At 45.2% G+C, this 23273-nt stretch overlaps 1 protein-coding gene across 1 annotated transcript in view; it reads left to right on the plus strand.

The window, feature by feature from the left end:
* Positions 1-23273, plus strand: part of LOC138645184 (cytochrome P450 2K1-like) — an 81181-nt gene that overhangs the window by 30307 nt on the left and 27601 nt on the right. Inside the window, exon 5 of the mRNA XM_069734284.1 lies at positions 21959-22121. Coding sequence (XP_069590385.1) covers positions 21959-22121 — 163 coding nt within the window. The remainder of the gene's footprint in view (positions 1-21958; positions 22122-23273) is intronic.

The raw sequence follows: 23273 nt of genomic DNA on the forward strand, positions 1-23273 counted from the left end.
ACCAGATCATAAGACGCACCCCAAATTTGGGGTGAAAATTGCAGAAAAAAAGATTTTTTATAAGATGGGGGTCTGTTTTATTGTTCGAATTTACAGTATCTTACCTGAGGGCTGGCGGTGGCAGAGCAGGGTCACAGGAGGCATGGTGTCGGCAGAGGTGCGGTGATGCGGTGGGCGATATGGCGTGCTCCTGAGCAGGGTCCCTTCCTGTTTAAGTGGGCGACGCCAAGGCCTGGTGTCCATGGGGGGGTTGCAGCAGTGCTGTGGCAGTGGCAGAGGTGTGGGGATGATGAGGGGCAGTGAGTGGTATGGCGTGAGCAGGGTACCTTCCAAAGGTGAGGTGACGCAGCGGCCCGTTATCCAAGATAAGCAGCAGAGCCAGGTGAACCATGGCTTTATCGGAGGCGGTGGCCATCTTCCTGAGGCCGCGCATGCGCAGATGAAGTGCTCTGCTTCCCGGTGCTTCAGGAAAATGGCCGCGTGAAGGCCGCGCGTGCGCAGATGGAGATCGCAGTGGCCAGCTTCCTGAAGCCGAGTTCGCAGACTTAGATTTAGCTGTGATTACATCTGCAAGTCGCTTGGGGTATGTCTCTATCAGTTTTGTACAATGAGAGACTGAAATTCTTACCCATTCTTCCTTGGCAAACAGCTCAAGCTCAGAGAGGTTTGATGGAGATCGTTTGTGAACAGCACTTTTCAGCTCTTTCCACAGATTCTCGATTGGATTGAGGTCTGGACTGTGACTTGGCCATTCTAACACCTGGATACGTTTATTTGTGAACCATTCCATTGTAGATTTTGTTTTGTTTGGGATCATTGTCTTGTTGGAAGACAAATCTCCGTCCCAGTCACAGGTCTTTTGCAGACTCCAACAGGTTTTCTTCAAGAATGATCCTGTATTTGGCTCCATCCATCTTCCCATCAATTTTAACCATCTTCCCTGTCCCTGCTGAAGAAAAGCAGGCCCAAACCTTTATGCTGCCACCACCATGTTTGACAGTGGGGATGGTGTGTTCAGGGTGATGAGCTGTGTTGCCTTTACGCCAAACATATCATTTGGCACTGTTGCCAAAAAGTTTGATTTTGGTTTCATCTGACCAGAGCACCTTCTTCCACATGTTTGGTGTGTCTCCCATGTGGCTTGTTGCAAACTTTAAACAACACTTTTTATGGATATCTTTGAGAAATGGCTTTCTTTTGCCACTCTTCCATAAAGACCAGAATTGTGCAGTGTACGTCTGATTGTTGTCCTATGGACAGACTGTCCCACCTCAGCTGTAGATGTCTGCAGTTCATCCAGAGTGATCATGGGCCTCTTGGCTACATCTCTGATCATCAGTGTTCTCCTTGTTTGAGATGAAAGTTTAGAGGGACGGCCGGGTCTTGGAAGATTTGCAGTGGTATGATACTCCTTCCATTTCAATATGATCGCTTGCACTGTGCTCCTTGGAATGTTTAAAGTTTTGGAAATCATTTTGTATCCAAATCCAGCTTTAAACTTCTCCACAACAGTATCACCGACCTGTCTGTTGTGTTCCTAGGTCTTCATGATGCTCTCTGCAAACAGAACCCTGAGACTATCACAGAGCAAGTGCATTTATATAGAGACTTGATTACACACAGGTGGATTATATTTATCATCATTAGGCATTTAGGACAACATTGGATCATTCAGAGATCCACAATGAACTTCTGGAGTGAGTGTGCTGCACTGAAAGTAAAGGGGTCGAATAATATTGCACGTTTCAGTTTTTGAATTTCCCAAATTTAAAATAACAAATAAATTTCGTTCAACTTCACAATTGTGTTCCACTTGTTGATTCTTCACCAAAGATTTACAAATGGTATCTTTATGTTTGAAGCATGATACGTGGGAAAAGGTTGAAAAGTTCCAGGGGGCCGAATACTTCCACAAGGCACTGTATATTTGCCTGTTTGATTATGTTGCCAAGCTAACTCACCATAATCCTTGTGATGGACTTGAGCTCAGGACTAGTGATGGGCGAACCCGTGGATGTTCAGGTCTGGTGGGTTCTGCCAAACATCTAAAAAAAGTATGGTTTGGATACCAGAACGATACCCAAACCCGGACTCTATTCAGATGATTCATGGGCCCGAAGATCCAATGCTTGCCACACAGTCATCTGCATGGCAGCTTGGCAAACATGGGATCTGAACAACGGTAAGATCCTTACTGTCACTGTTTCCTCACTGTCAGATGACAGCGTGATCCAGCAGCTGTGAGCAGCAGTAAAACGGTTACTGCTGGCCACAGGCGTCGGCTGATGAAAGATTACTACTCTCATCAGCCTATGCCTACTGGTGCTGATAAAAGTGAGAGCAGATTCTGCTGATGGAAGTATCAGCTGGAGCCTGTGCTATAAATAGTTAGAAAATGACTTGGGGTCTCTTCTATTTTTGACAACCAGCGCATGGAAATCTCACAGGGGGGCTGCGACTTTCAGCTGTCACCTTTATCATGGCTGATTATCAAGAATAGAGGGGTCCTAAGTAGTGGTGAGCGAATATACTCGTTACTCGAGATTTCTCGAGCATGCTCGGGGGTCATCCGAGTATTTTTTAGTGCTCGGAGATTTATTTTTTCTTGCCGCAGCTGAATGACTTACATCTGTTAGCCAGCATAAGTACATGTGGGGGTTGCCTGGTTGCTAAGCAACCCCCACATGTACTTATGCTGGCTAATGTTAGGACTGGCGGAACGCACCAAGAAAGATGTAATAGATGCATTCGCAGTCCGGGGTCCACCGTGCAGGTGAAAACCTGCTGCTAGTAAATGGCAGCGTAATATGGCGGTGGAAGCGAACCCGGTAAAGCCACAGGTCCGCAATACCGCACTAAAGAGTGCAAGCAAGGAGTCAGTGAACACAACCCCAAGACTCAGGATTGAAGTCCGATTAGACCACTTGCTGACACAACACCGCAACTGGGTGTGTTAGGTAACTATTATAATTAGAGCACCGAAGTGCGAACTGTGCCGTGCTGGCATACACCACTAAGCACCCAGACGTGGGTCAGGAAGCGCACTACTGGCGCGTGGCGCCGCACTGGCAGACACAGCAATAGACGCTGATACGTGTGTGACACGTTGAGTGGTTAGTCGGGCGCTAGATAGCAGCCATACTCCATACGCGAACAGTCATACAATAGGGTAGGGGTATTTAATGAACGACTTGCACTCACAACAAACACACGTATACAAATGTACACTAGCGCATGGTCGTGCGGTCATGCGAAGCTTATATAGCTGTAGTACTTTCAGGACCTTCCAATAAAGGACCAATGGGCAGCTGCCACAGAAGTTAGCCCTTTGAGGACCTGCCAGGAGGACCAATGTGAACCACTGCAGCATCTGAGCATGTGACCCTTGATCTCCAACGGGAGATCTCACCCTGGGCATGCTCAGAAGGGAAAAAGGAGGACTTAGTCCCAAAAGCGTCCGCTTGCTGCTGCCCAGCACTGGCTTTAATGGCAAAAGCTGGAGAAGCAACAGCAAGCCTAAGCACAGAGTGAGACTGAGCCAGACGCAAGGACCGACGTCTCCGCTGAGCAGGTTTAGCTGTGGCAGGAGAAGAATGGGAGACCGCAGCAGAAGCAGCCCGAGATTCCTCCTGTGCAGAAGCGGGAACTCGACCCCTAACATTACCCCCCCCCTAGGGCCCCCGTCCTTGGGCCTCGCTACGTTCGAAGGCAGCAATGAGCTGCGGAGCCCAAATGTGCTCAGCAGGCTCCCAGGATCTATCCTCAGGACCGTAACCCCTCTAGTCCACCAAATAAAATTTTTTGCCACGAACCACCTTGTACCCCAAGATAGCGTTCACCTCGTAATCGTCCGTAGACGAACCCGACGTCCCAGTAGATGACTCAGAAAACCAGGACATGTACACGGGCTTAAGGAGGGACACATGAAAGGTGTCTGTGATACCTAGGCGTGGAGGAAGGGCTAGACGGTAAACCACAGGATTAACCTGTTCGAGGACCTTAAAAGGACCTAAGTAGCGAGGTGCAAACTTGGTAGACTCAACTCGCAGCCTGATGTTACGGGCGGAGAGCCACACTAAGTCGCCAGGAGCAAAGGTTGGAGCGGGGCACCGATGTGCGTCGGCCGAGGACCTCATTCTCTCCTTGGAAGCCCGAATGGCATCCTGAGTGCGATCCCAAATGACCCGTGCCTCCACAGCCCAGTCTGCCACCCTGGAATCGGCGGAAGACACGGGCATGGGCACAGGTACCCGCGGATGCTGACCATAGTTAAGGAGGAATGGGGTCTGTCCAGTGGAGTCAGCTACAGCATTGTTAAGAGCAAACTCCGCCCACGGTAGCAAAGATGCCCAGTCATCTTGCCTAGCAGAGACAAAATGTCGCAGATATGTGACCAAGGTCTGGTTGGCCCTCTCCACCAACCCATTCGTCTCGGGATGATATGCCGAAGAGAGATTTAACTCAATACTGAGAAGATGACAAAGCTCTCTCCAGAACCGAGACGCAAACTGGGGACCCCGGTCACTGACAATTTTGTCTGGCATACCGTGAAGGCGGAAGATGTGTTTAATAAACAACGCTGCCAAGGCCCGTGCAGATGGTAGCCGGGGAAGCGGCACCAAATGCACCATTTTAGAAAAATGGTCGGTGACAGGCTCGGACTGGCCCACCGGAGAACCGGAGGATTCTCCGGTGGGCCCAGGCACTGACACCTGCTGGCATACTGGCCAGCAGCTGCCTAGGGCCCCCACTGCTCCAGGGGCCCCCTGCCGGTGGCTATAGGGCCCCTGAGTCAAGGGGGCCCGCCCTGTGCCAGTAGCAGCAGCTGGAGACACAATCCTGTCCCCGCTGCTAAAGCCAAATGAATATTCACGCTTCCCCACGCCCCTATGGGCGTGGAGAGGAGTGAATACCATTTGTCTGTAATAGCGGGCAGCGTTAGCCGCAGGGTGCAGCTAACACTGCCTGCATATAAAGCCGCACCACACACACAAGCAGCGCTCATGTGGCATAACAGTAAAGAAGTTATCCAAGTAGTAGCCATTTCCTCCGCCCTCCAGCTCCGTAGTAGACCCCTCTGATCACTGTAGCTAGATAAGGCTCTACAGATAGCCACGCCCACATGTGACCAGCAGACCACTTTGACTCCGCCCCTTTCTATCTCCATACACGTGTGCCTAACCCCGCCCTGTGCGTGACGTCAGTGGATGGCGCGCGAGGCTCGGAATGGAGGCCGTGTTGGAGCTGCTGCTGCTGCTGCTGCTGCTGCTGCTGCTGCTGCAGGAGCGGGTGACGCACACGACGCAGGTAGAGCCGGGCCGCACACGTCAGCTGTTATCTGCGGCCACGGCAGTTATGTGCCAGTGCTCTGTGGAGGGAGTTTTACCTCAGGAGTTAGCGCCAGCTGCAGCTGTTTAGTCCATGGAGCCTGCCCGCTCCTGTGTCTGCAGTACAGCTGCTGGCTCTATGTATGTGCGCCCCTCGTGCCAAGTACAGACATCCCCCCCCCCTCATGTCACCACATATGGGTCCGCTGAGGTCTCTAGTGCTACATCTCCTTGGTGACGGTTACCATAGCAGCAAGCACACTGTCTGGGGTAACTATAGTGGGTGCATGGGTTACAGTCCCTGCAGGGTTGCCAGGCACACCCCCTGCACATAATGTTTGTGGGCACAATGGGCAGACTTTTCCCCCACTGCAGGAAGGGCCGCGTCCTGGGCTGGTGGGGATCAAGTCTTTGGCCTGGCTGGGTGCGGTGCCTGAGTCTTCAGCATGGGGGGGTACCAGTACCTGAATCCTGGGGTCTGAAATGTAAAAATAAAGGCATTCTGCTCTCCCTCACTGCCGCTCTGTGGTTCCCTGCCATATATCTCTCCGATCAGCAGCTGCTGTGTAGTGATGGCTGGACCATTGTCACGACACTGCAGCAAATGACCAGTCAGCCTCTGGCACATCGTCTCTTTAGGATCTGTACTCTCCCAGGCAGGTGATGCAGACACTGGATGGTAGTAATCCAAATTGGACAAAGGGTTAACATGTTGGGTAGTCTATCGTTTTTTCTTCACCATGTATTTTTATCATTTTTCTTTCTGCAAAGATGCCATAAATTTTAAAGGTGTTGTCAAGGACAATTTTATTTCTTTACTATGAGCCTAAAAACTAACAGGCAGTTGGAAGCAATCACCTGCCTCTTGTATCCAGCACTGGCTCAGAGCAGTCACCGACCTCTCCTGCCGGCAATTCAGCTGCTCCACTTCAACAGAGCAGTTGTTCTTCTTTCGGGCCGCTGTCGGCAGGATGTGACTGCTGACATTCTGATTGACAGCCATCTTTCTGCAGTGAGGCGTTGGGGAGCTGGCTGTCAATCGGCATGACATCAGCACGCCGTGTGGAATGAGCAGCCTGGAAAAAGATCTGCTCTGCTAACATTGAGCAGCTGAATCATCAGCAAGTGGTGGCAGATATCGGCAGGGAGTTAGCAATTACCTGCCTGTTAAATCTTAGGCCCTTGGTAAAAAAGAATTAATAATAAAAAATAATGTTCCTGCACAACCCCTTTAAATTGGCTTACAAGTTTTGGAAACCTCTGATCTCCCTTCTGCCACTTGTTTAAAAAAAAAAACAAAAAAAAAACACAACTTTCTTTATTCATCCTCCCCGAGACCAGCACTGATGTCTGCATCACGGCCCCAAATGTCTGTTATCTGCAGCACAGATGCCACATGGGCAACTTGGGCAGAGCCGACTGCTGTGTAAGTGGGTGAGTTTTTGAAGCTTCAAAAAAACACAGCTTGTTACCCTGACAGCTAAGTAGGTGAGGTTTCTTTAAATCGTGTGTAAGAGAGTGTGTGTGTGAGAGTGTGTGTGTGAGAGTGTGTGTGTGTGTGTGAGCTGCGGTAAGCTGTGTGTGTGGTGAAGGACAATGACATTGGTGGGGGGAGACAATGATGGAGGTGATGGGCAATGATGGTGGGGGAGACAATAATGGAGGTGATGGGCAATGATGGAGTTGATGGGCAAAGATGGTGGTGGTGGGGAGGCAATGATGGAGGTGAGGGGAGGCAATTATGGAAGTGATCGGCAGTGATGGTGGGGGAGACAATGATGGAGGTAATGGGCAATCATGGTGAGGGAGGGAATGATGGAGGTGATGTTCAATGAGGGTGAGGGGAGGCAATGATGGTGGGGGAGGAGGCAATGATGCAGGTGGTGGAATGGGCAGTGATGGAGGAGGGGGAGAATGCTAGGGGTGTTGGGGAGAAGGCAATGATGGAGGTGGTGATGAGGACAATGATGGGGGTCGAGAGGGGCTGCATTATACTTTATGAGGGGGCTACATTATATTCTGTGGGGGGACTGCATTATTCTCAGGGGACTACATTATATTATGGGGGGCTACATCATACTATGTGAGGGGGCTACAGTATACTCTATGGGGGGCTGCATTATATTCTGTGGTGGGGCTGCATTCTCTCAGTTGACTACATTATATTCTGTGGTGGCTGCATTATACTATATGAGCGGGCTGCATTATACCCTATGAGGGTGCTACATTATATTCTATGGTGGGGACTGCGTTATACCTGAGGGGGTTGCATTATATTTTGTGGGGTGCTGCATTATATTCTATTAGAAGGGACTGCGTTATATTTTATGAGGGGGCTAAATTATATTCTGCGAAGGGGCTACCCCAACCCTTGCTACATAATTAAGACGTAAACTACCTTATATTATACCCTGATATTAGCGCTTTGTACCGCACAATTGGTGGCCTTGTATCTATTTCTATGTAGCTACATAGTGGGCCCCAAGAATGATTTTCTCTGGTGGGCCCAAGGTGCTCCAGTCCGACGCTGGTCGGTGATTACCCAAATGATGGTACAGCCACGAGACTTGGGCAAACCCACCACAAAGTCCATCCCGACCATCTCCCAGGGCCTGTCTGCCACCGGCAGAGGGTATAACAAACCAGCTGGCCGTTGATGGAGAGACTTATTTTTGGCACAAGAGACACATGCTCGAACGTAGTCTCCGACGTCACGAACCATATGTGGCCACCAGTACATTCTCGCCAGCAACTCAGATGTCCTCTTTGCCCCAAAGTGTCCACCCACTCTGGACGAATGAGCCCAAGAGAGAACCTCCGGTCGCAAATTGATGGGAACAAAGTCTTGCCCGGAGGCACAGACTCAAGCGAAACCGGAGCTACGGTTCTCAGACTCTCCGAAGGGACAATAAGCCGAGGCTCCTCCTCCTCAGTTGACACAAGGGAGCGAGAGAGAGCGTCAGCACGAATGTTCTTCTCTCCGGCAAGATAATGTAGAGTGAAGTGGAACCGGGAGAAAAACAAGGACCATCTGGCCTGACGAGAATTCAGCCGCTGGGCTGTACGCAAATAGACCAAATTTTTGTGGTCCATGAAGACTTGGAATGGAAACCGAGCACCCTCCAAAAGATGTCTCCACTCCGAAAAGGCCAACTTCATTGCTAGCAACTCCCTATCCCCGATGGAGTAATTTCTCTCCGCTGGTGTGAAGGTCTTTGAGAAGAAGAAGCATGGATGCTTCCGACCTTGAGCATCCTTTTGATAGAGAACTGCTCCAGCACCAACGGATGAGGCATCCACCTCCATAAGGAATGGCTTATCCACATCGGGACGATGTAAGATGGGAGCACTAGCAAAATGGGACTTTATAGAAGTGAAGGCCTTGGAGACCTCTTCCGACCACAATTTGGGATTCGCTCCCTTCTTGGTGAGGGATACCAAGGGAGCTACCAAAGTGGAGAAGTGGGGGATGAACTGGCGATAGCAATTTATGAACCCCATAAAGCGCTGCACCGCTTTAAGAGAATGGGGTTCTTGCCAGTCCATCACAGCCTGTAGTTTGGCAGGATCCATAGCCAATCCCTGGGCCGAGATGATATAGCCCAGGAAAGGTAAAGACTCCTGCTCAAACACACACTTCTCCAACTTTGCATAAAGAGAATTCGCCCGTAAGAGTTCGAAGACTCTGCCAACATCTCTCCGGTGGGAGTCAATATCTGGAGAGAAGATGAGAATATCATCCAGATAGACTACAACCGAGGTGGAAAGCATATCCCGGAAGATATCGTTGACAAAGTCCTGAAAAACGGCTGGGGCATTACAGAGCCCGAAGGGCATCACCAGGTACTCATAGTGCCCATCCCTGGTATTGAAAGCCGTTTTCCATTCGTCCCCGTCACGGATGCGAATCAGGTTGTAGGCACCCCGCAGATCTAGTTTGGTGAATATCTTAGCTCCCCTTAGCCTGTCAAAGAGCTCCGATATCAGGGGCAACGGGTACTTATTTTTAATGGTGATAGCATTGAGACGCCTGTAATCGATGCAAGGACGTAATTCCCCGTTCTTCTTCTGTACGAAGAAGAATCCCGCCCCTGCAGGAGACACTGACTTCCTAATGAACCCTCTTGCCAAATTCTCCTGGATGTATTGAGACATAGCCTCCGTCTCAGGGAGAGAGAGGGGATATACCCTTCCCCGAGGAGGTTCAGCTCCAGGCAAGAGGTCAATAGGACAGTCATAGGGGCGATGAGGCGGTAGAGTCTCTTCTGCCTTTTTAGAGAATACATCTGCATAGCACCAATAGCACCTTGGAAGAGATGAAAGCTCTGCGGGTACCTCGGTAGTAGAGACCTGTACACACTCACTCACACACCTGCCCATACAAGACTTACTCCAACCCAATATTCTCCCTGAGGACCACTCAATATGTGGGGAGTGGTAACGGAGCCAGGGTATTCCCAGTAAAATCTCATCCATTCCCTCGGGAAGGACCAGAAGGGAAATAATCTCCTGGTGGGAAGGGGACATGGACAACGAGAATGGAACAGTCTGATGTGTGATTTGTTGTGGAAGTGTCGACCCATTCACAACTCTAACAGTTACAGGTTTGGTGAGCATAACAAGTGGTACAGCGTGACGCAGAGCAAAAGCAGAGGACATGAAATTTCCCTCTGCTCCTGAGTCCACACAAAGCTCGACTGTTAGAGTGGATGAGTCAAACAGGATTGTCCCCTTAAAGGACAGTTTGGAGGAAAAAGCCGCTGTGTCTAGTGAACCTCCCCCTAAGGTTACTAGACGCGATCGTTTTCCTGACCGCCGTGGACATTTATTAGTGTAATGTCCTCGTTGGTGACAATTTTTGCAAACCATGGGTACTCGAGCGGTCTGAGACTTAGGTCCCGCTTGAGAAACCTCCATGGCCTCATGGGAGTCGGATGCCAAAACAGAAGATTCAAGAGGTCTGGCGAAGGTGGGAGCCAGTCTAAACCTCTGCCTACACTGGGTCTGCTCTAACCTTCGTTCGTGGAAACGGAGGTCGATGCGGGTGGATAGAGAAATAAGCTCCTCCAGTGTGGCGGGTATCTCTCTGGTGGCTAAGGCGTCCTTCACGTGGTCTGCCAGTCCCCTCCAGAACACCGGAATTAGCACTTTATCCGACCACTCTAACTCCGAGGCCAGAGTCCGGAACTGGATGGCAAACTGGCTGACCACGGACGAGCCCTGAGTAATTGTCAATAACTGGAGCGCGGTATCGTGTGTAATACGGGGTCCCAAAAAGACCTGCTTCAGAGCGTCCAGAAAGAGCGGAGCACTCTGTAGCACACGGTCATCATGCTCCCAAAGTGGCGTTGCCCACTCCAACGCCCTGCCCGACAAGAGAGATAAAATAAATCCCACTTTCGCCCGTTCCGTAGGGAAACGCACCGCCAGGAGCTCGAGATGTATGGAGCACTGGCTTACGAATCCGCGACATTGTTTACTGTCACCAGCAAACTTGTCAGGAAGCGGGAGACGGGATAAAGTCGGGGCAGAGGTGGCAGCGGACAAACTGGCTGCAGCTACACTTGCAGCCTGAACAGCGACAGCAGTGACATCCACAGCTGAGGTTGAACGCTCTAGAGCCGCCAACCTTCCCTCCAGCTGCTGGATGTACCGCTGTAAACGCTGATCGTCTGCCATTTACTAGCCAGACCCTGGCGCTAGTGTTCTGTTAGGACTGGCGGAACGCACCAAGAAAGATGTAAAAGATGCGTTCGCAGTCCGGGGTCCACCGTGCAGGTGAAAACCTGCTGCTAGTAAATGGCAGCGTAATATGGCGGTGGAAGCGAACCCGGTAAAGCCACAGGTCCGCAATACCGCACTAAAGAGTGCAAGCAAGCAGTCAGCGAACACAACCCCAAGACTCAGGATTGAAGTCCGATTAGACCACTTGCTGACACAACACCGCAACTGGGTGTGTTAGGTAACTATTATAATTAGAGCACCGAAGTGCGAACTGTGCCGTGCTGGCAGACACCACTAAGCACCCAGACGTGGGTCAGGAAGCGCACTACTGGCGCGTGGCGCCGCACTGGCGGACACAGCAATAGACGCTGATACGTGTGTGACACGTTGAGTGGTTAGTCGGGCGCTAGATAGCAGCCATACTCCATACGCGAACAGTCATACAATAGGGTAGGGGTATTTAATGAACGACTTGCACTCACAACAAACACACGTATACAAATGTACATGGCCGGCCGTAAAGCAGAGCACAGTGGTGACGCCGGGGGACGTGACAGACACCGGAATGTGAGTATGTAGTGTTTGTTTTTTTTAACTTTTACAATGGTAACCAGGGTAAACATTGGGTTACTAAGCACGGCCCTGTTACCAGTGAACACATCGCTGGATCGGCGTCACACACGCCGATCCAGCGATGACAGCGGGTGATCAGTGACCAAAAAAAAGGTCCTGATCATTCCCAGCGACCATCGATCTCCCAGCAGGGGCCTGATCGTTGGTCGCTGTCACGCATAACAATTTTGTTAACGATATCGTTGCTACGTCACAAAAAGCAACGATATCGTTAACGAAATCGTTATGTGTGAAGGTACCTTAAGTCCATGGTGTCTTGGTAACAGGGCAACACTCAAGCTTGCTTCCTACGTCACCTCCCACCAATGACGGACATCAGAGAGGGGATCAATATCCTCTTCCTCATCTGACTGTTGCATGCCCATCAGCCCTTCCTCCTCATCCTCTTCCATTTATTCCTTGCTCCTGCACCTTCACTGTCTGGTGCCATGACCCCCCCCTCGATCGCTGTCGTCCACCCTCCCATAGCACCTGCTTGTGCGGCGACAGTCCAGAGCTATGAGATAGAGATGAGGGAACTTGCTCACCAATCTCCAATTCGGCACGAACGTAGTTCCTTCGGATTCGTGTTCGGAATCCAGAGCATTTTCCCTCAAAGTCAGCTAAATTCGGGCGCAGTTCAATAAGTGATTGCTTTTCCACTAATGCTTTTGTTAAGATTTTGGCTAACATAGTGATGCTGTATGATGAGTGGGAGGACGTATTTAATGAGGGAAGGGGTTGGGTATAGGTCAGATGAGCGACGGACTGTTTTTTTTTTAATGAACTTAATGTGGGTACATTGCGGCAGTCAATCAACGTGCAGAATCCATCCACAACATCCAGACACAAGGGCTTCTATCATGGCTTCTATGGCTGCTGAAGTCACATGTCACTCTCCATATAAAAAGTGGATTGTTGTTTTGCTGGCCAACCTGCCACGAGTGGTGGCGAGTTCTCCTTCAAAGGAAGTCTTCAAACAGGCTGGACAGACATCTATCTGAGATGGTTTAGTGAATCCCACATTGTGCAGGGGATTGAACACGACAACCCAGGAGGCCCCTTCCAACTCTAACATTCTATGATTCCATGAACTTGTATGACCATATTAATAGTTTAGATAGGTCATATGTGGTGACTGGTGACAAATTCCCTTTAAGAAACCTGAGGTACTTTACATAGGCAGGGAAACACTATACTTTTTCTGTCATTATCCATTGCAACAAAATACTACTTAAGGTCCCTTCACATTAAGCGACGCTGCAGCGATACCGACAACGATCCGGATCGCTGCAGCGTCGCTGTTTGGTCGCTGGAGAGCTGTCACACAGACCGCTCTCCAGCGACCAACGATGCCGGTAACCAGGGTAAACATCGGGTAACTAAGCGCAGGGCCGCGCTTAGTAACCCGATGTTTACCCTGGTTACCTTCCTAAAAGTAAAAAAAACAAACACTACATACTTACCTACCGCTGTCTGTCCTTCAGCGCTGTGCTCTGCACTCCTCCTGTACTGTCTGTGTGAGCACAGCGGCCGGAAAGCAGAGCGGTGACGTCACCGCTCTGCTTTCCGGCTGACCGACGCTCACAGCCAGTACAGGAGGAGTGCAGAGCACAGCGCCGGGGACAGACAGCTGTAGGTAAGTATGTACTGTTTGTTTTTTTTACTTTAACGATGGTAACCAGGGTAAACATCGGGCTACTAAGCGCGGCCCTGCGCTTAGTTACCCGATGTTTACCCTGGTTACCAGTGAAGACATCGCTGGATCGGTGTCACACACGCCGATCCAGCGATGTCTCCAGGGAGTCCAGCGACGAAATAAAGTTCTGGACTTTCTTCAGCGACCAACAATCTCCCAGCAGGGGCCTGATCGTTGGTCGCTGTCACACATAACGATTTTATTAACGATATCGTTGCTACGTCACAAAAAGCAACAATATCGTTAACAATATCGTTATGTGTGAAGGTACCTTTAGTCTTGCAAGTGCACCAGCGGGCGTATCATTGTTCTTGCAGTCCTTGCTTCTCTTCACTTCTCACCTTTGGTGCTGCCCTCTGCTTCTTGAATGACAGTAAAGACAGGCTATGTTGCCCGATATGACCTCTGCTCTCCACTCGGTGACGGCATTGACAAGGAGAATCAAGAGGAGTCGAGAACTTCAATTGTACTGATACGCTTGCTGGTCGATGCACTTATGAGCCTAATTTGCATATAAATAAAGCATACATTTCATCAAAATGATACCAGATAGCGACAGGATAGGTAACGTCGGAAATGTGTTTCCCTGCCATGTATTGGCCTCTAGTATTCTAGGCACATTCTTACTGACAGGTTTGCTCTAATTTAATTCAATGAATGACTGAATACCTGTCGTTAAACAACTCACAGTACTATAAACATTCAGAAAATAGTTTAACTGGATGTGATGTTGTATGCTTAAAATGATATGTAAATCTGTAACTTTAGTTACTGAGTATGAGCTGTTTATGTCATATTTGCAGTTTTTATTTTTTATTACTGATCTATTATGGGTTAGCCATGATAAGGAACAACTGACAATAGAGTCTGAAATCCAGCGCCAACCTTGACACAATGAAGGGAACATGGCGCTACTTTGTTCTTCCCTTTTTTTGGCTCTGGCAGCTCTATGAACATGACTGACCTTCAGAGAAAGAACTGAATCCATGTAGGTCACAGTCCCCTGCGCTTTTTGTGAACTTTGAACTGCTTTGCTGACAGCTCCAAAATTCTGCGCTCCTAATGAGTCATCTGTTCTTTATACTCACAGATAAAATACCCAGAACTAGCCCTCCACTTTTGAATGGACCTCACGGACTCTTCATCTGCAGGGTCCTAGAACTGGTTGACTTTTCTCCATTTCATTCTCTGTCACCTCTTTCTCCTGTTCCGATGGGGACTAATTCACTACAGGGTGGTTAGTCACTGCCATTTTGAGATGCCAATGTTCTACAACCATGGCTGCCACCAGGAATTTCAGGGCCTCATACTAGCAACATTTTTGGACCTCCTTGTGACAATGCCCAGGCTCCAGACTCATTTTTTTAAATTATCAATAATACCACATACAAGAAACAAATACTATCACACCATGGTTGGACCATATATTACCACCACATAGTGACCAAATAATGCCACATAGAAAGAACAAATACAACAATATCGTGAGCAGACCATATATTACCACCACAGAATGACAGAATAATGCCACATACAAGGAAAAATTACTACCACACCATGACAGTACACATAAAACTGCCACCTAATGACCGAATAATACCACATACACGGGACAAATACCATCACACCATGACCAGACCCCATATTGCCAATACATAGTGACCAAATAATACTACATACAAGGAACAAATACTACCACACCATGACCAGACCACATATTACTACCACATAGTGACTGAATAATACCACATACAAGGAACAAATACTACCACACCATGACCAGACCACATAAAACCACCACATACTGACCAAATAATACTGCATACAAGGAACGCATACCATCACACCATGACCAGACCAATTCATAGTCATTTACTCTCCTCACTCTCCACCTTTAATTCATCAATTTCTGTCCCCTGTCCTCCACCACCAATTCATTATTATTTGTGTTCCCCCACAACCATTTAATTCATTTTATTTGACAAAAAAGAACTAAGTGCACACTGGGCCCCATATACCAGTAAGGGCAGTAATGCCCTGATGGCAGACCTGGTTACAACAAGTGTGCTGACTATGCCAATTTTCTGAGTAACGCACAGGATCAGCAAGATGTAACCGCAATAGGTGCTTACTTTAGGGGTTTCACTAAGAATAAGATAAAATGGCGTCCCTGATATAATTCAAACTGACCCATCCTAGTCACGTGTCAGGATGGGCTGCAGACTAAAGATATCAAGCTCTCGAGCCCTGTGTCTCAACTCATAAGAGCTGTATCACACATACCTCGGTTGGCTGCCGGGAGCATGGATGTCATGTGTGTAGAGATATGTTTTGACCCATGTTGTGCTCAGCAAAGAGATACCCAGCTTAATCCTTCTTCCCCATCGGTCTGACAGCTTTTATACCAGTGCACTGAAACTAACTGCGCCCAACTGGAAAACAAATAAACATTGAGGAGGATGAAGCTGGAGATAACCAGTATAGGCTCAGTGAGGATAAGATATACTGTATTTCTTCACATATGACAGCTGTGCTCCTAGATGCCAACTGAGGTATGTGTGATACAGATCTTATCAATTGAAATGCAGTCAAAACACGGGTCAATTCATCATTTGCTCTTCACCATCCATAATTCATCACTATTTACTTTCTCTCACATCCCACCCTGAAGTCATCATCAAATGTGGTTTGTCACTCAATTCATAATAATTTGCTGTATCCCACCCTCCAGGCTCAATTCATAATAATTTACTATTCCCCTCCTCAGTCTCAGCTCAGCACCCTCTGATAGTGACTACTGTCACAATACCTCAGCGCAGATATTCCTGAAAGCTTTTCTACCATTCTAGTCCGAACAATCACCTCTGGCCACAGTGGGTACTACATACTCAGTCTCCATTACAACCAGGAACAACATTTATCTGATGAAGGTCCAAGTAACCGAAACGTCATATCCACCATCTGTTTTCTACAGACTAATCGATAGTAAATAAACTCACATTTTCTTGCCAAGTATCCCGTTGAGTGCCTAGCTTTGCTACTACTACTCATGCGGATTGTAACCTCACGCGGGCACCCCATCCACCTACACCAGAGTGCGGTCTATGAGTTTTCTTTCGATTATACTATCGGTGTAGCTATAAATGATCAATTAGGTTGAGATCATTTCAGTACATATATTTTGCTTTAATTAAATGTTTTACATTTACTAATCTTCCATAAAATTCAGAATAGAAATATTCTGGAAGCATGATGCTGCCACCCACCCTAGACAGAGGGGACTTGTGATTTTTGGCAGAGTGTGACTTGTAGCTTTCACCAAAAATAGCTTTTTTTCATTGCCTAAAAAGATCCAAATTTTAATCTCATCAAGCTTCAGAACCTTGTTACTCAAAGAAGTATTCCAGGAATTTTCTTTGGAATCTCCGGCAGTCCGATAGAGAATGAATGGTGCAGCAGTGCCCATCCTTGAACCTCTCTGCATTCAAACAGACGAAGGTCCCATATTCTAGCAATCAGGAGTTTTTTTTTTCCTGTAAATAGAGTACGGTAAGTAGAATATACCACTTTTCCTCCTTCAACACCATTCAGTTCCAGAATATTTGCCATTCTTTTGAGAAAGTGGAGACAAGATGTGATATGACATCAATAGTGACTTTTGCCACTTTATCATAGAAGTGAAGCTCCTGGTCAAAACTTGATGAATCTAAAGCCACGGTAAAGACCATAGCTTTAAGGGTATGTGTCCACGTTCAGGATTGCATCAGGATTTGGTCAGGATTTTATGTCAGTATTTGTAAGCCAAAACCAGGAGTGGAACAATTAGAGGAAAAGTATAATAGAAACATATGCACCACTTCTGCATTTATCACCCACTCCTGGTTTTGGCTTACAAATACTGACATAAAATCCTGACCAAATCCTGATGCAATCCTGAACGTGGACACATACCCTAATAGTGAACATTTTCATGGTGCTTTCCTATTTGAAGATTTCTTACTCTGCACAGATGATTTACATAACTGTACCCTAAAGAATATTCAGTGACTTTTATAGTTTGTTATGTCCATCACCTGGGATTTTTTAATAGCCTTGTTACAAATTCCCTTTTGTATTCATGGTGTCCTTTTGCCTTAAAAAAAAAAAAAAAAAATATATATATATATATATATATATATATATATATTTATTTATATATATTTATATATAAATATATATATATGAACAACGTTATATATATATATATATATATATATATATATACACATATAACGTTGTTCATTCCAAATTCTGGTATAATAAAACTACTAGAAAAAAACAAACTTAAGTGTACTTAGTTAAGAGTTTCATGTTTTCGATAATAAATGACAATAGACAATTGAAAAAAGATTCTTGTTCTAGTTAAGAGTTGGGCATGTGAATTTATTGAGTAAATTCAATTAAGATTGAAATTATTTTAGACTAGCTTTGTTACTTTTTTAAACTATTGTATATAATGGATGGCTATGACCAAAAGGAAAAAAAACTGGACAGACAAGAAATAACCAGAGGGTAGGCATATGGGGATACTGAATCAATTGGTAGCCTATCCTTTATTCAGGTGCTCTTGGTATAGGAAGTACACACCATAAAAATATAATCTATCAATTATATTGCATTGGCATTCTGTACGAGTAGACAAAATAAAAAATGTTTTCTGTTGCTTGACAGAGATGGTACAGGAGGAAAATGAAAGACATATTGAACCAGGACAGCTGCTGATAGTTGAAGATTGGAAGACAATGCTTTTACTGATGCAGTAATATACAAATATACAAAGGTTTGGCAATATTGTCCCACAGAACCTGCCATATTCAATTCTAACTGATGTGTATTTGGAGGGCTATCTCATCCCAAAAGTGAGTGTATAATAAAAAAAATTCTTATGTTACAGGATTTATATTTTTGCTTTTTATCAAGTACTGAGTACGTTTACCACTTAGTAAAAGGGAAAAAGGGACTGCTGTGGGGTCCAATGTCATCCAAATAAATTCACATTTTTCAAAATGAAATGTAAATGATAAAGAAAGCTATTTGGTGATTTATTATTCACAGGTTAGAGAGGTTATTCCATTCCTGACATCAGATTTCTATGACAAAACTCAATGGACAACTCACTATGTGTAACGCCGGCACCTCTGCTTCCCCCTCCCCAGCAGTGGTGCCAACATTCTCACCACCGCAGCCCTGCACCTCCTTCTTCCCTTGTTGCTGCTCCTGTCCTATCCGCGGCATCTCTGCTCTCCACCTCCCTCCCGCTGCAGAGACGCCTAAGGGGGAGGTGCCTATGCAAAGTCGTAAGTTTTTTCCTAACACTCTTGTTAATTCTCAGGTCTCAGTGCTCGTATCCCCATATACTTGCTTGTTTATTAGCCACGGCCGCCAGCCTGCCTATCTCACCCATGCCCATCTGCTTGTACATCTGCCGAACCCGCTGCACTTGCCAGTTCTCATCTCTACGTCAGCCAGTCACATCCCACCTGCCAGTGCTCTCCTCTACATTTGCCATTTCAGTTGCACTTGCCAGTGCTCATCTCTACGTCAGCCAGTCCTGTCTGCATCCGTGGTTCATCTGTTTCTTTGAGCCATCCCAGCTACACATCTCTAGGGGGTCAGCTTCCATCTACCAGAGGTCAGTCCTGGTGTAGCACTTGGTCCACCTCTTGGGTCTCTCCTCGGAAGTGTATGCAGTCATGTATCCAAGGCCAGATTTGGTGAAGCCCCTAGTTACGCCCCACCAGGCCTTCCTTCGTCCAAAGCACAGTGGTTCCTCCACCCAGCACATTATACTATTATTTCAATTCCAATCACTTCTTGAATGAAAATGAGAAATTTGTTCAGCATGATGCATTTAAGCCATTCTCAGTAATGAAGTCCATTAAACTACAAAATCAAATCATTTTCCATGTCACTCAACTGCCAAAACACTCCCTTACAGAATAATCTTATTTAATCCATAAACAATATATTTTTTCTAAATCCCATATTTAGTCAAAATAAAATTTCAAAAGTATTCTATTATCTTATTAAGATGCTCAACACATGCATAGGCACTTTATAATTTTTCAGCTTCCCCTAGGGCAAGAATTCAGTTTGCACCTTTGGCCCTCTATCTAAATACCCTGAATGAGGCAGAACATGCGACCCACACCCAAGCTGTGCTTCTAACATAAAGATTCTTTTAACGAGAACTTTTCAGCACACCCACCTACCTCTGATCTCAGATCTTTGTATGACCTGCCTCCTCTATTTGAAAATTTCAGCAGTGACCTGTCAAAGATCGCAAACAGGCAGAGGGGCAGAGGAATAAAAATTGCAAATCATATTCCTTTATCCTACAATACACCATCACGTTATAATACGCCTTGGCAAACATTTATTAATGAAATGCATAATGTAATGTATGTCATTTTGTTTTATTCCTCCAAGCCCTGACACCACGGTTGCGTGCTCCTAGCTTCCAAGGATGTCAATTATGGTGAGCTGGACTTTGTTTGATAATGTATGTAAAACCAAGATTGTGCAATCTAAGCCAAGGTAGTTGACCACGGTTAATTACAATGAGTTTATCCAAGTTTATTTGAGCTCTAGCAGATTGACCAAGGTAAATGGCAATTGGCCAATGAGTTTATCCAAGTTTATTTGTGCCCTAGTAGTTTGAGCAACGTAAATGGCAATGGGCCAATGAGTTTATCCAAGTTTATTTGTGCCCTAGTAGATTGGCCAAGGTAAATGGCCATAGGCCAATGAGTTTATTCAAGTTTATTTGTGACCAAGTAGACTAACAAATGTAATGACAAAAAAAGCCCATGTGTATAAATATATGGACAGCAGTACAATCAGAACAGTATCTTAACAGTACTTCACTATGGCTTTTATTGCCTACTTTTTGGCTAGAGCCAAATGGTGGACCTGAACAAGCCCCACGAATCTCTGATGAAGGTAAGATACTGTACTTACTGTATAGTCAACACGGGTGTAACAGTTTTTAACTAAGGTCAAAGGAATTGGGCTGGTTGTTGAATGACACAGGTATGAATGGATTAATGTTGGGCATTAAATGTCTGAAGGTCTTGTCCCGTACTGCAGTGTACATAAGCCATTGATGTGAGTGGGCACTGTGTAACTCTTCATTTTCCTGTGGTGCAACTGCCCAGAGATTGAATACTTACTATCAGATTTCCCTGTAATAATAGCTAATCACAGGAGTTACCTACAGATGGACACTTTATGATCAACCTATTATCAAGGGACAAACTAATAAAATAGTGTTTGTTCAAAGCACCTCTCGATGTCCCGTAGACTTGTCATGTTGCTGGAGATGCACACAACCATATTCTGTTGTCATGGTTTTCAAGGTGTTAATTTTGTTCAGTTAGTGCCATATTCCATTAATGAGAAAATCAATGAAGAAAACAATGGATTAATGAAAATACCACAGCATTTAATATATGGCCAAATGTATCTCCAATACCATTTCCAAGAGCGTTAATCATTTCATTCAGAAACTATGGCCAATATTATGGGGTAGATTTATGTGCATTGACGCAAACGAACATGAGTAAAGTTGGGCATTGGTGTTGGAATTTTCAGTTGATCACCATGGAAAAAAAAAACAAATTTGTACTGGTTAACTGGTCACTTCTCTAGATTTTGGTTGAGCATCCTCTTTAAGAATGTTTATTGTTAGATCAGGGTTTGTGGAGTTCTTTCTCACCATACTTTGCAAAAAATATATATTTTTATCAGTTTTGCTTCACCTGCAGAGCCATGGTATTGTATTGAATGAGTATTACATACCTTGTATCACTGGGCTGAAATGAGACAGTTAACCAAATAAAAATTTTCCTTGGCTTCTAAGGGCCGTAAATCATAACCCCCACTAATTGCCAGAACAGGGACTGAAATATAAAGCATATAAAGCAGGAGGCCCCTTATGAACCCAACTGAACTCCCAAAAAATTGGTCTGAACTCAATACTCAATAAATAATAAATATGCAAATGGGTCATCGATTGTGGGTGTCTTTGACCCTAAACATGGCTCCACGGATAGTGCAGTTACAGACAAAGAATGGTAAACTTACAGCTTATTCAGTAGGAGGCCAGTCAGTGTAGCACTTATAGTATCTGAGAGCACAAGCCCAATGGATGCAACATTATACAAAGGCAAAACTTTTAATAATTACATGTCATATTGAGGCGCTAAGCTTGGTTGTTATACTTCGAAATTGAGAACTTGGCAGTTGCAGAGAAATAGGAATATTCTATTTCACTCGAACATTAGATCACTGGCAATCACAGTCCAACTACTTATGGGTTCCATGAAATTTTTATGGAATGCCTTGCACAGTCTTACCTATGCAGTGCGCAACTGCTTAAGTCCTTGAAGTCTTTTATATACTTCTCCAGTTTCATGGACTCAACAGAAACTGTGGCTTGTTGGAAGTTAATCTTTGTAGGCCATTTTTAAAATGACATTGTGATTTGTAAATACAAATCTGTCTGTACTATTCAAATAAATGTTTATATGCCTAAAAAAAATATGATATTTTTCAGCTTTCTGAGAAGTATGGCGAAATATTTACTTTGCATTTTGGACCCAAGAAAATGGTGATACTTGCTGGATATAAGATTGTAAAGGAAGCACTTGTTACCCGAGCTGATGATTTTGGAGAACGGGCGATTTCTCCAATCTTCAAAATCGTCTCTAATCAACACGGTATTTATAGAATTATAATAGAACTATAGCAATATAATATTGTGCATTCTATGAATCATAAAATCCACAATGGTGACCTGTTAGGGGAGAAGAATACTAGAGCTGATTCTGCTAATTGATGATTCATTAAAAACATCCCGAAAGGTCATTTATGAGCAAATAATATGAATTGAAGAACACTATAAACATGTAAGCAAACTCTTAAAAGTTGCGTAATGACTGCAGAAAGTCGTAGCGACCAGTGTCTATACTTCTGTATTCTTCTTATTCCTACGTCATCATAATTATCATGATTCTGCTTTCTTATCTTCCTTTGTTTCTATTTTATTTTTTTTTAACAAAAGCAATATACATTAAAATGAAACTGCTGATATTTACTGAACAAATCCAGCAAACCAAAAAAAAATTTCTCAGTTAAGATTGAACATGATCAAGAAAGACACAAAATAAAAACGGGAGGGGAGGGAGGCGCCATGGACAGTCCTAGAAAGTAGTCGCAGTCATCTTTTTTCTTTTATTTACCCTTTTCCTTCATCTCCTACTTCTATACATCATCTTCTGTTTCCTTCGTCTCATTCATCTTCTTTATTATCATTTTTCTTTTTCCTGTTTTCTTTGATTTCTTCTTCCTTCTGTTTTTATTTTCTTTAACTATTTATCTATTTTAGTATTATCTTCATCATTTTTATAGTATCTTCATAATTTTCTCCTTCCTGGCTTCTTTTCCATCTCCTTCATCATCACTATAAAAATCATCTTCTTTATTATTCTTCCTTCACTGTTTTCTTGTCCATTGTTGTCATTATCTTCTTCATTCTACTTTTCTTCCTCGTTTTTTTTCATCTTCTTCTCCAATTTCCTTGTTTAGTTGTTTCCACATTTTCTTTATTTGTCCTTTGTTCCATTTCCTGCTTTTTTCTTATCTTCCTTTTGTTCCTTTTTTATCTTCATTTTCTCCATCTTTTCTGTTAACATCATCCTTTTGTTTGTCATTCTTAATAACCACTTTGGTTTATTCCGTTTTCGTTTTTTTTTGCTCCCCTTCTTAACAGAGCCATAACTTTTTTATTTTTCTGCCAATATGGCCATGTGAGGGCTTGTTTTTTGAGGGATGAGTTGGGCTTTTGAACGAGATTATTGATTTTACCATTC

Source organism: Ranitomeya imitator, chromosome 7 (genome assembly GCF_032444005.1).
Source record: "Ranitomeya imitator isolate aRanImi1 chromosome 7, aRanImi1.pri, whole genome shotgun sequence".
In the NCBI taxonomy this organism is placed as follows: Eukaryota; Metazoa; Chordata; class Amphibia; order Anura; family Dendrobatidae; genus Ranitomeya; species Ranitomeya imitator.